The sequence below is a fragment of the Ahaetulla prasina genome, chromosome 9 (assembly GCF_028640845.1).
Source record: "Ahaetulla prasina isolate Xishuangbanna chromosome 9, ASM2864084v1, whole genome shotgun sequence".
NCBI lineage: Eukaryota > Metazoa > Chordata > Lepidosauria > Squamata > Colubridae > Ahaetulla > Ahaetulla prasina.
Window position 1 is genome coordinate 14,011,734 of NC_080547.1, and position 14,662 is coordinate 14,026,395.

General features: G+C 48.4%; 1 protein-coding gene across 1 annotated transcript; it reads right to left on the minus strand.

Moving 5' to 3' along the window:
- Positions 1-2,149: 2,149 nt before the first annotated feature.
- BSX (brain specific homeobox) lies at positions 2,150-9,689 on the minus strand. The gene is made up of 3 exons (XM_058194086.1): positions 9,431-9,689; positions 4,559-4,755; positions 2,150-2,413 (listed from the first exon to the last, which is right to left on the minus strand). The coding sequence occupies exons 1-3, from the start codon at positions 9,687-9,689 to the stop codon at positions 2,150-2,152; spliced, it is 720 nt and encodes a 239-aa protein (XP_058050069.1).
- Between the last annotated feature and the right edge of the window lie 4,973 nt (positions 9,690-14,662).

Below are 14,662 nucleotides of genomic sequence, written 5' to 3' on the forward strand. Positions count from 1 at the left end.
GGACCTTGGAGGTCATCTAGTCCAACCCACTGCTCGCTCAGGAGACCTATACCAGGGCTTCGAACCCACCGAACTGCCGACCTTTCTGATCGACAAGCTCAGTGTCTGAGCCACTGAGCCACCTAGTCCACTGACTGGCCCCTTGCAAATTTAGGACCCGTGTTTAAGAAAGACGAGATGAGATGAGATGTGCCCGATTTTTTTTCTCCCAGGATTTAGCAAGCAAGCAGAAGGTCCCCTTGGAATCAGCAGGACCGATTTCTTAAAGGGCTGCCAGGTTGGGAGAAGAACGCCCCCTCCCTCCCCGCTTTAGTAGGGGGGAATTGATCCCCGGCGAAGGCGCCATCCATCTGCGGATGACTTTTCTTGAATGATTCCGGCCCAACCTGTCCCGCTTAAACCAACGGGGCTTCCCTCTGAAATAAACGGATATAAGACGTCCACACCAACCACTTCCAGTTTTGTAAGCGCCGGGGGAAATTTGCTCTTCCCGATTCCCCTTGGGTTCCTTTAAAGAAGACATTTGACACGCATGGTTTGGAGACATCCCGCCCCCGCCGGTTGCTCTTAAGTTTCCCCCTCGCTCTTTCCCAGCCCCGTTTTAGGTTTCAAAATTATGATCAGTTCTCTTCCTGAATTCTTCCACAGGGTTTTGTTTTATTTCGCCTCGGGTAAAATTCAAGACCGCTTCCTTCCTTCCTTCCTTCCTTCCTTCCTTCCTTCCTTCCTTCCTTCCTTCCTTCCTTCCTTCCTTCCTTCCTTCCTCCTATCCATCAGCTTCCTTCCTTCCTTCCTTCCTTTCTTCCTTCCTTCCTTCCTTCCTTCCTTCCTTCCTTCCTTTCTTCCTTCCTTCCATCCATCAGCTAGCTTTCTTTCTTTCTTTCTCTTTTTTCTTTTTTCTCTTTTTCTTTCTTTCTTTCTTCCTTCCTTCCTCCTATCCATCAGCTTCCTTCCTTCCTTCCCTCCTTCCTTCCATCAACTTTCTTCCTTCCTTCCTTCCTTCCTTCCTTCCTTCCTTCCTCCCTCCCTCCTATCCATCAGCTTCCTTCCTTCCTTCCTTCCTTCCATCCATCATCTTTCTTTCTTTCTTTCTTTCTTTCTTTCTTTCTTTCTTTCTTTCTTTCTTTCTTTCTTTCTTTCTTTCTTTCTCTTTCTTTCTTTCCCTCCCTCCCTCCCTTCCTTCCTTCCTTCCGCTCCGTTTTGGTGATGGGTTTCCCCCCCCTCCCCTTCTCACGACTTTCCCCCAATGACAAAATTTTCCTTCGGCTTCAAAAGGTAATTTGTGAACCGACGGAAAGACGGTCGCTTCCTCTAGAGCGCTTCGTGAGAACTAGCCGCCCTGATTTGTAAAAGAAAAAGAAAGCCCTGAAAACCCACAAACCAGGAACAAATTTCGACCCGCGTTAAACCATTTTTAACGCCTGCTCCAAAGAAAAGGGGTTCCGCAGCGCTTAAACCACCTAGCCCCGATCCCGCTTCCCTTCTTTTTTTCAACACGTATCTTAAGGAGGCTTGCAGGAGTATAACATTTGTATTTGGGGATTAAAAAACCGCGCAGAATCAAGTCACCCTCGTGGTTCCGACGACCCTGGCCACTTTCACGCGAGTTGGAGGGGGGGGGAAACGGCCGATATGTAGAGGTTTCCTCACCTGTCCGAGCTTTCCACGTGTCCTAGGCCTTTTTTTCCCTACAGGTTGTGGGTAAGCGGAGAAAAGCCGCGGGTCCTTCCAGCAACCCTAACCCTAACCCAGTCCCATTCACACAACTCAACCCAAAGAGGCGATGCGGGTTCCTTTCCAGTCTTCGCATTTTTTAAAAAAACTGGGGATGTTGGGAGTGGAAAGGTGAGATAGGAGGAAAAGGCAGTGTTGAGGGGTTGTGTTTTCCAACCTCAGGTCTTTCCGAACCCCAGCCCGCATCCTCCCAGCCCGTTTCACACGACGTTTCCCTGGCCTCGAGAAGGGGTTGGGCGGGACATGCTGGCAAAGCAACGCCCCCTCGTCCTGAGAAGGGAAGAGGAAGAGGAGGGAAGGCCCTCCGATCCCTGTGAGACGCCCGAAGTCTCTTTCTCAGCAGCCGCTCGCTCGCCTTCCCTCCCGGCCTGGGCCCCCCGGCTCCAGTTCCGACGTTCCGCGCCCCCAGAACGTCTTAAATGAGGTGCTGGGGCCCGCACAGCTCCCCACCCTCGATTATGTCAACCTCGTCTTCCGGGTCCTCCGGCAGAAAAGCCGGCGCGGGGCCGCTTGGACGGACCTCGGAGGTCGAAGCGACGCTAGCTTGGCCCGGTGGGTCCAGCTCCGAGTCTCCGGACGCCAGGTCCGCCCCCTCGGGCCCAGCCGCTTTGACGTCGTCCTGGCTTTTCCGTAGCTGCTTTTTGTGTTTCATCCGTCGGTTCTGGAACCAGGTCTTCACCTGCGGGAGGTGGGGGGGTGGGGGAGAGAGAAGCGAGTCTGGATTCACCCATTGCAGCTAGAAACAGAGCTGGATTCGGGAGAATTTTGGCTAAGATGTTTATGTATTTATTTATTTGGCCAACTCAACTCTTTTATGGGTTTGTGGTCCAGTTGAGGTATTAGCGTCATGTGAACTCACCTGAAGACACCAGAATAATGGGCGGAATAATTTGGGGTACTTTTGTTTTAATCTTCCTTGGGGCGGGTGCAAAGAATGAGCCTTATTTAAAGGTAAGGTAAAGGTTCCCCTCGCACATATGTGCTAGTGGTTCCCAACTCTAGGGGGCGGTGCTCATCTCCGTTTCAAAGCCGAAGAGCCAGCGCTGTCCAAAGACGTCTCCGTGGTCATGTGGCCGCCATGACTAAACGCCAAAGGCGCAGGGAACGCTGTTACCTTCCCACCAAAGGTGGTCCTTATTTTACTACTGGCATTTTTTACGTGCTTTCCAATTGCTAGGTTGGCAGAAGCTGGGACAAGTAAGGGGAACTCACCCCGCTAGGCGACAGTAGGGATTCGAACCCCTGAACTGCAGACCTTTCGATCGACAAGCTCAGCGTCTTAGCCTCTGAGCCACCGTGTCCCTTGAGCCTTATTTAAGATCGCCTTATTTTCCGATCAGTACGAAATGGGACCGTCTGGATGTTATTGGACTATAGTTCCCATCATCCCCAGCCGGCCAACCCCTGCCCCCCAACAGATTCAATGCCGCTTTTCTCGAAAATAAATCCAGTTGAGTTTTGCTGGGGGGCATCAAATATCTTCAAGTGCAGCCTCCCTCCCTCTCCTCCTCCTCCTCCTCCTCCTCCTCCTCCTCCTCCTCCTCCTCCTCCTCCTCCTCCTCCTCCTCCGTCCCTTCCTCCTCCTGCTGCTCCTGCTCCTGCTCCTCCTCGTCTTCTTCTTACTTCCTCTTCATTCTCCTCCTTCTCCTTCATCCCTTCCTCCTGCTCCTCTTCTTGTTGTTCTTCTTCCTCTTCTTCTTCTTCCTTCTCCTCCTCTACCTCCTTCTCCTCCTCCTGTATTTTCCTTCTCCTCCTCCTTCTCTTTCATATTTTCCTCCTCCTCCTCCTCCTCCTCCTCCTCCTCGCCCCATGGATGGAAGAGATGAGGGTGCAGCCCGTTACAAATTTCATTCAGTGGCCCACTGAAATCCATCGATTTATTTCTGAGCAAACCCGTGTGAAACCTTCGATGTCCCAAAGGTGTTTTGTTTTGTTTTTTTCAAGAGGCAACTGGATTTTCTTTTTTCTTTTTCCTTTGAAGGAAAGGAAAAGCCGAAGAGAAGAGAGCTGAAGAAGCTCCTTGCACGAGAAGCGAAACGTCTTCAAAGGAAAACAAAGGAAGTCTCTTGGGAAAAAAACAAACCAAAACATCCGTGACCTGGATGATGAAGAATCTTCATAGAAACCTTCGATGCTTTCTTTCCCTGGTCCTATTCAATCCCTAACATATATATATATATATATATATATATATATATATATATATATATATATATATAAATATCTCGGAAGGGAGACGGAATCTTTTTCTGAATTTTGCCCAGAACTTTAATGAATCATGACTATTGTTTATTCCTCTTATTTGCTTCGAGATGGCGGCTTCACATTTTGCACGCTTCCATCTGGGACCTCACTTACAGTCTCCTTTGCAGAGAGCGGATCAGTTCAGGAGCCAGTTTGTACGAACTTGGCATCATACAGTGGTTCGCCCAGGAGTCTTTCACCCATCTTGCTTTTATTTATTTTTATTTTATTTATCATATTTGTATACCGCCCTATCTCCCTAGGGACTCAGGGCGGTTCACAGGCGAATAAAAAGGTACATATAAATACAGAGTAAAATAACAGTTAAAAAGCTTTGAGGTCTCTGCCTGATGCTAAGAAGAAGCCGGGAGTTCAGGCGACCTCCCAGCGAAGGACGGCTGCTTGTAAGCTGTCTAAGAGTCGCTTGACGCCCCCACGGGCGGTATAAAAACTTTAATAAATACATTAAAATAAAATGAATCCGTAAATAATAAAGGCTGTTTTGTCCCGTCTCCCGCCCCCACCCCACCCCCGCCGACTTGGCAAGTTGTGAGGTGGGGGATTCCCCCTCGGCCCTTACCTGCGTCTCGGAGAGGCTGAGCGCCGTGGCCAACTCGACGCGCTCCGGCGTGGACAGGTAGCGCTGGATCTCGAAGCGCTTCTCCAAGCCCGAGAGTTGCGAATCGGAGAAAACGGTGCGGGCTTTCCGGCGGCGACAGTGCTTGCCCGGCAGTTCCGCGTGCGGGTGAGGCTGGAAGAGAGCCGGCATGGGCACCCCTGCGAGGAACAAGACAAGGACCTGGTCGGAGGGGTGGAGGGAGACCCTGCAGTTTTTCCCACCCCGGATTTTTAAAAAGTAGGGGGGAATCCAAGCTCTGGAGTCCCGCATCGGCTTCCCCGGGCCAATCACGGGCTACCCCGGCCTTTCCCCAAGTGGGGTAGACGACCTCTGGCTTTGGCAGCTCCATCGAAAGCGCCTCTGCGCTTTCCTTCCCCGCTTTCTCGTGGCCCGGATTGAGTCGGGGTCGGGTTGGGGATTCCCATCCAGCCATCCCCATCTCTGCATTTCGGAGGATGGATGCAGAAGAAGAAGAAGAAGAAGAAGAAGAAGAAGAAGAAGAAGAAGAAGAAGAAGAAGAAGAAGAAGAAGAAGAAGAAGAAGAAGAAGAAGAAGAAGAAGAAAGAGGAGGAGGAGGAGGAGGAGGAGGAGGAGGAGGAGGAGGAGGAGGAGGAGGAGGAGGAAGGAAGGAAGGAAGGAAGGAAGGAAGGAAGGAAGGAAGGAAGGAAGGTTGATCCAGAAAATGGGAGGTTTTTCCGAATAAAAGGCGGCAGGGCCAGGGCTGTGTTCACTCTACCAATTAAACTACAAATCATAGTTTGTCTTCGGGTCTTGTGCAAAGCCAGCCCGGACTCTCTTTGAGTCCATTCAGCGGGTCGAGGAAGGAAGAGAAAGTTCAACCAACCGTTAAAAAGCAGGCAACAAAAGAGCCCTTGAAAATCAAGATAGAAACACCAGCGTTTGCTTCCCCATCACAGGCATGCATAAAACACACTACCCACGATCCTGCAATAATTTTGGTAGATCCCCAGCCCCCCCCAACCCCCCGAAACTCTTTTAGAAACTTTTTCCCGGACAGCTAAAAAATTTAGGCGCAGCCAGGGAATTCCTGCCCCGCGAGGCCGCCCGAAGCCTCTTTTCTCCCAAATGTTTTCTGCAAGACTCAGGCGCGCGTTTTAGGCCCTTTGGCTGCGGTACGGCCCCGTTTGCTGGGGATGATGGGCACTCGACTCCCACCGCGTTGGGGAGAGGGGCCACGTGGAACCGGAGCTATTTTACGCCCTTGAAGTCTTGTTCTCTGTTTTCGCCTATTTTAGTGGAGACACGGGATAGTTGCTTGCTGCTAACGGGGTTCGGGGTTATCATTCTTTCTGTAAAATGACTCCCCGCCCCGCCCCGCCACAACCCCACGAAGGCTCTGAGTAACCTTTCCTCACCTCCGTGGCTTCTGTTTCTGCTTCCAGCAGCCTGAGCTACGGACTAACCCCGCGGCGGAGTTGCAAGTGTACAAGCTACAAGGAGAGTTCGTTATTTGTGGGGCGGGGGGGTTCGTGATTTACCGGTTGGCCCCCGAACCCTCCCTGAGCCGGCTCTGTTGCAGTCGCCCGATTATGCGATTGGTGTCCTTTCAACTAACCTACCTTACAACAACCCTGCGGAGGAGACTCCCGAGGCCTTCCCCTCTGTCTGGCAGCCCTAACGCTAGGGAAGCGCGCTGCGGGATCCAAAACCTCAGCTACCCACGCACCTCGGACGCCTGAATTCAAGGGAGCGGTGCAGCCCCGAAGCAGACTGGGGGAGTCCAGGGCATCCAGACCCCCAGAAAAGGTCTCCAGAAGAAACTTCTTGGGAGGAACCGATCGAGGCTTCTAACGCCCAGGAGTTTGGTCGGCCGCCGAGGAGACGAATTATTGTTGTTGTTGTTGTTGTTGTTGTTGTTGTTGTTGTTGTTGTTGTTGTTGTTAACTTTATTCATTAAACTTGAAACTCAGTCAAATGAACATTCAAAAATGCATCACAATACCATTGACTGGTGCTGCTATTATTATTATTATTATTATTATTATTATTATTATTATTATTATTATTATTATTATTATTATTATTATTATTATTATTATTATTATTATTATTATTATTATTATTTACTTTATATTAAACTTGAAACTAAGTCAATGGAACATTCAAAAATGCATCACAAATACCGTTGACTGGTGCTGCTGCTTCTATTATTATTATTATTATTATTATTATTATTATTATTATTATTATTATTATTATTATTATTATTATTATTATTATTATTCCCTTTTTCGAGCCCGAGAGCGCTCCACATTTTTCTCGGACCGAATTTCTCTTCCTTTCCGAAAGAAAAACGCCCCTGCCCATCCCGGCCTCGGGAAACTCGCGTGTTTGTGGGTCCTGCGCCCTATAGAAGCGCGGTTCCTTGCTCGCCGATCCCGTCTTGAGCAGCTTTCCCGGCGGGGATGCATTGAAGTGGGACGTCCTGGAACCTACAGACCTTAGCTTTGGCGCCCAGTCCAAATAAAAGGCCCGGAACTTTGCTAAAGACACCCCACTCCCCAACCGCCAGCTCTTGAAAAAAGAACAGTTCGTTTATCTACAGGCGTGTCCCGGGTTACGTGGGGACGTCTCTGCCCGCGGTTTGACTTCTGACCCCGTTGATTCCTGTTTCTGGGCAATCCTGCCGTTTGCACCTCCGAAGGGCAGTTTTGATTTTCGGTGGAGCTTATAGTCTATCTAAGCAAATTTTATATATAGGATGGCAACTACGACGGCTTGCCAGGGGGAAAGCTCCTCATCCTCTTATTTTTTGATCCTCGATTCTTCCCGATAATTTGAACGCGTCTTGGGGAAGGGGCGCCGAAGCAAGTCCCTGGTTCTTGGGATGGTTCCAGGAAAACGGGCTCAGGGTAGCCGTTACCCTAGTTTCGCAGTTTTGGGGGATGACTTTGCATTGCTTAGATTTGGGCAGCGACTCCTCTGTTTTGGAATAAAACTAACGGAATGAGTGGGGAGCAAACCCACTCATTTAACCGATTTTTCGTTCTGAAGTGGCGAAACTCTGAATCCTTGGCCAGTGTGCCAAGATAATTTGGGGTGTGTGTGCGTTCTTTCTCTGTTTACCCCCGCCGCCCAATTATCAATAATTTTTACAATAATTTTTACCAAAGGTGCTCAGAAATAAATGGGGGGGGGGAGCTTAGTGCTCTCTGAGCCTTCTTGCTTTCTTGCAGATGTTTCATTACCCAAACCAGGTAACATCATCGGCGCTAAATGTCTACGGAGGTTCTCCGTCACCCAAGTCACCGTTGTCCCAAAGATGGTTTTTCAGGACACTGGGACTTGTCCAGTTGCCTCTTGCAAAAGCATCGTTGGGACGATCATTAGTGCTAGTGAAATAATTCAACTGCGTTAAATGAATTTGACTCCCAAGTAAGGAAGAATACTATATATACTCTGACTGTCTTGAGCTATAATCCTGCGCGTTCTTGAGAATTAGCCCCGTTGACCTCCTCCGCCAGCGCCTTCCTTCCCAAAACAGAAGTTTGCGTTGCTAAGCGTGCGCTTTCCCCCCCGTTTCTTTTACAGTATCTTCCCCACCCACCCACCCACTCCTTCTTTTTATATATAAAGAGTCGCGGCGGCAGGTTAATACAGTGGCAGCATATACAACCCTTTTATCTCTTTAAAGATCGGAATTTTAGTCAAAAGCAAATAAAAGTAACGGTTTGGTCGCTTTCCAAATGAACGGCTTTTTCCTGAGTCTCTCTAAACAGATTCTAAGGCGCAGCCCTCACCTATTGTAGAGAAAATTTGGAAAAACCAGTATTTTATGGAATAGAATGTAAGATTGAAAATGATTAAATACTTTTTAATCAAAGAAGTCCTTCCTTCCTTCCTTTTCTTCCTTCCTTTTCTTCCTTCCTTCCTTTTCTTCCTTCTTTCCTTTTTCCTTCCTTCCTTCTTTCCTTTCCTTTCCTTTCCTTTCCTTTCCTTTCCTTTCCTTTCCTTTCCTTTCCTTCCTTCCTTCCTTCCTTCCTTCCTTCCTTCCTTCTGTTTCTTTCCTTTCCTGTCCTTTCCTGTCCTTTCCTTCCTTCCTTCTATCCGTTTCTTTCCTTTCCTCTCCTCTCCTTTCTTTTCCTTCCTTCCTTCCTTCCTTCCTTCCTTCCTTAGGAACTCTGTAAAACTAACTTCCTGATGCTTAATTGGAAATTAACAAAAATATAGCCTTCCTGATGGCCCGAAAGGGATTAAGTATATAAGGCAAGCGCAACCAATTTGCTTGGTTGCAAATATCAGAAATAAGGATTCTTTTGAAAAGTTACAATTGTCCGAAAATTTCCAGGAAGGATCGCTGCGTTTAAGGAAACCCTGGAAATACCCCCAAGGAGTGGAAGGAAGCAGCGGAAGTGCCGCTTAAAAACAACTGAAATAAAACCGCTATTTATTGGGGGGGTGGGAGCGAGGAAAGAGACTTCAAAAGGGGACTCTGAATTTCCACCCGTGGCGGATAGAACGGAAGGCAAGCTTGTTACTTGAGAGGGCAGCTCGCTTACCTGGACCGCAAACCCGACAGGTTGCGGGCTCCGATCTCCGCAGGTAACCTCTGCTCTGCCCAAGATCCCGCGTGCAGCTGGGCGATTTCAAACATCAACATGGTTTCCTTTCCGAGGCCCTACTACGCCGTTCTTTGCACGTTCCCCCCCAAAAGGATTCCTTTCCCCTGCTGATGGCCTTGGTTGCTTTGCCCTGACCCGGGCCGGCTGCCAGGGAACCCCAGCTTCTGTCTCCCCCCGCCCAAACTCTTAACCTGAAGACTCTCCCCGCTGCCACATTACCCAACCGACCCTGGAGAGAAGAGAGGCTTACCCGAAGTGGTCAAGAAATAGGGGTGATGATGATGATGATCGGGTTTGTGGAGCGGATGATGCGGGTGAGGTGCCAAAATGGCCGGGGGTGGCATCAGCGGGTACCCATAGTCCAGCAGAGGCACGCGTGAGGCCAAGGCTCCGTGGAAAGCCTCGGGCCCCACATCTCGCATGGGTTTGGGCTTATGGAGCAGGATGTCTTCGATGAAGAAGGAGGTCGGCCTGGGGGCCACGGCGGGCGAGGTGAAGTTGAGATTCATCTCGTCCCTTTCGCCCAACTCTGCCCGTGGTGGACGGATCGGGGTGCCCACGCTCCTCGGAGCTCGGGGAGGGGGCGATCCGCCTTCTCCTCTGCCGCCCTGGATGAGCCGGGCGAGAAGCGCGCCGCGATCTTCAAGATCTTTTGGAGGCCAGGGGCGGGAGGCGGGGAGGGAGAGACATGTGCCTTTGAGGACCGCTTCGAGAGGGGCATCTCCAACCAGCCAATGGCGAATTAGCAGGGCGGAGGGAAGGCCGGCTTGGGCATCCAGTCGCCCACCTGAATGGCAAGTGACGGGGCTGCTCTCCATGGTGCTGAAGGAGAGAGTCAACGGGGGAGGGCTGGAAACGGCGGACCCCGGGGGAGTGGGCGGGTGGTGTGGGGAGGGTGGACCATGGGGCAGGATAAAATGGGCTCGACGTCTCTCCTTCCTCCCCCACTTCTCTCCTTTACAGGTATAATAAGCTCATTGGCGAAGACAAGAAGCTTGCAACTCAATGAGGCAAAACCGCCTTGCTTTTCTCATACCTGTTAAGCCACAAGAGAAAACAATCCCTGGCTGACTTTTCCTGGGCTATGTTCAAGAGTTCAACGATGGCTGCAGGTGCTGAGCTTAGGAAGTAGGCTTTTGAGTGGCCCCACTGGATGAGGGGAAGCTAGTTAGCTCGGCTGGCTGTTAGTTCATTGGATTGGGTGAGCCCCACAAATGGATCCCATCCAATAACCAACTTAAAGCCCGTTTGCAGGTGTGTGAAAGGACCCGCAATGGGCAAAAGCTGCAATTAGGACTAAGTGACTAAGTTTTAGGATGAGGGACTACCCATCCTGAAAACCTGTTTCAACAGCCCTTTGTCTGTAAATCATTTGGCTCAGCCATAAATCACGGTTTCCAAACGATTAGAAAAAGGAATATCACAGGGTATATTGAGATACAAGCAAGCAGATTGCAAGTATTATTATGGGTGAATCCTTTTGCAGAGAATGCCAGGCCTGAGTGGGTTTTTTGATGATGAAGTGATTGTGTTTGAAACCCATTTTCTCCAAGCTGGTACCCGTAAGATGTTTTAGGATTGACTTCCATTCCGATGGGTGAAATTTCAGAGCTGCATATCCAGCACGCTTGGAGGGTATTAAGTTAGGAAAAATTCCCAAGAAGTTATCCCAAATCTCATTAAAAACCACAAAGCTACTTTAAAAAAAAAATCTCTGATTTCTGCAAGACTTGCAAGTTGTCGCTTTTGAGTTAGCCCTGAAATGGGATTTTAAAAAGCCAAAGTAAGAACCCCACATAATTGTTTTGCTATGAAGATGATTCACCAAAAATACTGCGGTACTTTCTTTCAAATGTATTTTAATCCACCCTAATATTGAATTGGACAAATGCATAGTCAATTATAGGACAGGTGCTGACGTCTGAAGATGCCCATTGATTTCACTAGGTCAACATTAAGCATGGCTAATCCATGATTTTGCTGGGATTTTATTTATATTCACTCCTTTAAAATCGTATGGTTCGTCTTTTCTTATTTTCTCTCTTCATGTTCTCCCTCCCTCTCTCTCTCCCTCTCTCTCTCCCTTTCTTGTTTCTCTGGCTTTTTTTTCCTTTTTTACCCCCTTCTAATCTGTAATACTCATTTCCCTAGAGTCAATTTGCTAAAATTAGGGTAATACTCCACATCACAGCCGAGATAATTTCAGCTCGCATCTTGGAAAATTGCTCTAATTATTGATGTTAAATTCAGGGAAATTAAAAGAAGGCACTTCGCCTTCATCTCCCAATTTTAAGCTCTAATTTGTCAAAATCGAGTTGTCATCACAATTCCAGTCAGGGGCTGTTAATAGTCAAAATGTTTTAATAGAGCCAGAATTCTCGCAACCCATGCTATTAGATAATTAGGAGAGATGTTAGAAAGACAAGTGGTAATCCTTGGGCGCATGGACAGCAGTTTCATCTAATCCAGCAGGTAGAACAAATTAATTACCGGAATCAATTAGGATGAAAAGTGCAGTTCTCCAGGAACTGTAAACCATGCCTTCCATATGTATGAGCTCGTAAATGGTAAATAAATGGCAAAACCCTGGAAATAATAGAAACGGCAATCATGATAGTTTAATGAACAGACAACTTGGAGAGCATGAGTTAATGCTGCTCTAACTCCCTCATGCTCGTCTGTAGGATAATGGAAAAGGCTGCAGCCTGCCCACTGCAGTCTTCCAGACATCGCTTCATTGTTCTGTCTCATTGGATGATTAAAAACAGCTCATTGTCAGGGAACTATTGTTTAAAACAAAACAGGAGCAGATCAGGAGCTTGGTCGAACTTACAAATGAGAGTCCTTTGTGGTACGCCGCCCGTGGTTCCTTTTGCAGAATTGATACGGGTTTTAAGGATCTCCTGGGCATCCAACCAACCAACAACCTCCGGTGATGGCCCTGAGCTGGCGAGGCCGTCTTTCCATAATGGAGGCATCTGGATGCATGGACAAAACAGTGAAACAAACCATGTATTAGATCCCAGTGTTGCGACCCAGGCCCAAGTAGGTAGTAGGAAACTCAGTCAGTGAAAAAAAAAAACTTTATTTGAACAGCTGAGAATTATTTCATTCCCAGCGTAGTTCAACTAAATAAAAGCAAATTCTCCCAACATAAATTCCTCAGTCCTATCGCAAACCTTGGTCCAATTAGGCAAACTGCCAAAGGCCTTTCTTGGCAAACGTTCAGAAGTCACTGATACAGAAATAAATGCAAGACGTAGATGAAGAAGAAGATGAAGCTACCAACATTGTTTTCCGGCAAAGCCCAAATGCCATTGCTGGTCTGTTTTAAGCCTTATGGGAGGGGCCAATCATCTCTTGACCTTACTCCTGAGTCGTCCTCTTTGCTTGAGCTTTTCTTGCCTTCTGGCAGCTCTTCTCATGCGTGCATTAGGAACAGGCTTCTTCTGTTCCTCTGCCTCATTACTCCCAGTCTCTGGAGGCTCTGGAGTCCGCACCTCACTCCCCGATGTCCCTGGTCCCACCTCAGCCTCCAACGCATCCAGACCTTCCCCAGCCTCCAGGACTGGCCCACGCTCTTCCTCAGCCTTATCGCTGTCTGATTCCATTGCCAGCTCCGCAGGCTGCTGGCGGACCACAACACTCAGGGAACACAGCTAGGATGGCTTTCCTCAAACGGGCACCTTCGGGGCTAACTTGCAACAATCCAAGCTAAGATGTTGGTTTGGATGACAGTTAGAAGGAAGCAGATCAGGGAAGTCTGATCCGATGGATTAGTTGTGCAGCCTTTAGCGTGTAGTCACTATCTTTTCAATGAACTGACTGTTTTCATTCAGGACTTCTGTTGGGAAGGACCAAGAGAAGAAGACCTTCTGCTGAACTTGGGTCTAACTGGCATCCCTATCAGGGGGCAACAGCTGGTGGACTTTGGCTGGGGTCAGAAGCTAAGCAGGGTTAAGTTTGGTTAGGACTGGAATGGGAAATCTCTGAATAACTCCAATATTGAGTCTGTCGTTTGCACCTCTATAACTGTCTGGTTCGGTTCTGCAATCCAACAAGAAAGACACAGACTTCAGAGGATAATTAGAACTGTGGAAAAAATAATTGCTACCAACCTGCCTTCCATTGAGGACCTGTATACTGCACGAATCAAGAAGAGGGCTGTGAAAATATTTACAGATCCCTCAGATCCTGGACATAAACTGTTTCAACTCCTACCCTCAAAACGATGCTATAGAGCACTGCACACCAGAACAACTAGACACAAGAACAGTTTTTTCCCGAAGGCCATCACTCTGCTAAACAAATAATTCCCTCAACACTATCAAACTATTTACTAAATCTGCACTACTATTAATCTTCTCATCATTCCCATCATCAATCTCTTTCGACTTATGACTGTATGACTGTAACTTTGTTGCTGGTAATCCTTATGATTTATATTGATATATTGATCATCATTGGTGTTGTAAATGTTGTACCTTGATGAACGTATCTTTTCTTTTATGTACACTGAGAGCATATGCACCAAGACAAATTCCTTGTGTGTCCAATCACACTTGGCCAATAAAAAATTCTATTCTATTCTATTCTATTCTATTCTATTCTATTCTATTCTATTCTATTCTATTCTATTCTATTCTATTCTATTCTATTCTATTCTATATTATGGCCTTGTTGGAGGTGTCTTCTAAGAAGGAGGAAGTAGAGACAGAGGTTTCTAGAGATGGTAGTCCTGGAGGGGTTAGTTCCAGCTGTGTTGAACCCAATCTCTTCACTCTGTCCAAGGAAGACCCAGCAAGTGCAAACTCCCTGCCTGCACCAGCTGAAACCTCGTAGGCCCTGTAGTTCCTCCACCCATTACAATAGCTGAGGGCTCAGGTCCACAGGTCAGATAGATGCAGGCTGGCAAGAAAATAGACTCCTGCAAGTCACGTGCCTCAGTTGCAGGGGTGGGATTCAGAAATTTTAGCGATCAGTTCTCTGCCCGGTTGCTGGATGGGCATGGCGATGGTGGGCGTGGCCTACTCAGCCTCCTGCACCATGGGGTGGGGGCATTTTTGTCCTCCCCAGACTCCAGAGGCTTTCTCAAACCTTCAGGAGGGCGAAAACAGCCTACTCCTGGCTCCAGAGGCCCTCTGGAGGCCAACAATGGGCCCTTTCTTGGACTTCTGGTACTTCTGGTGGGCCTGTTTTTTGCCCTCCCCAGGCTCCGGAGGCTTTTCTTGAGCTTCTGGGAGGGCGAAAATGGCCTCTCCTAGGCTCCGGAGGCTGAAAACAGGCCTGTTTTCAGACTTACAGTACTTTTGATAGGCTTGTTTTTGGACTTCCGGTACTTCTGGTAGGCCTGTTTTTTACCTTCCCAGAGCCTCCGTGTGAGCCCTGCACTTACCTGGCATCCAAAACAGGCTGCGTGGAGACTCCTGGGAGGGGAGGGGTGGGGTGGGGTGGGTGGGGTCAGTCAGTCCTTGCAACTACC

Bases quoted from the DNA above. Each gene is read 5' to 3' on its own strand.
- BSX (XM_058194086.1), bottom strand. From the start codon at position 9,689: ATGAATCTCAACTTCACCTCGCCCGCCGTGGCCCCCAGGCCGACCTCC. The intron at 4,756-9,430 runs GTAAGCCTCTCT...TGTTCCTCGCAG, and splicing joins CTATTTCTTGACCACTTCGG to GGGTGCCCATGCCGGCTCTC. The intron at 2,414-4,558 runs GTAAGGGCCGAG...CACCTCCCGCAG, and splicing joins TCAGCCTCTCCGAGACGCAG to GTGAAGACCTGGTTCCAGAA.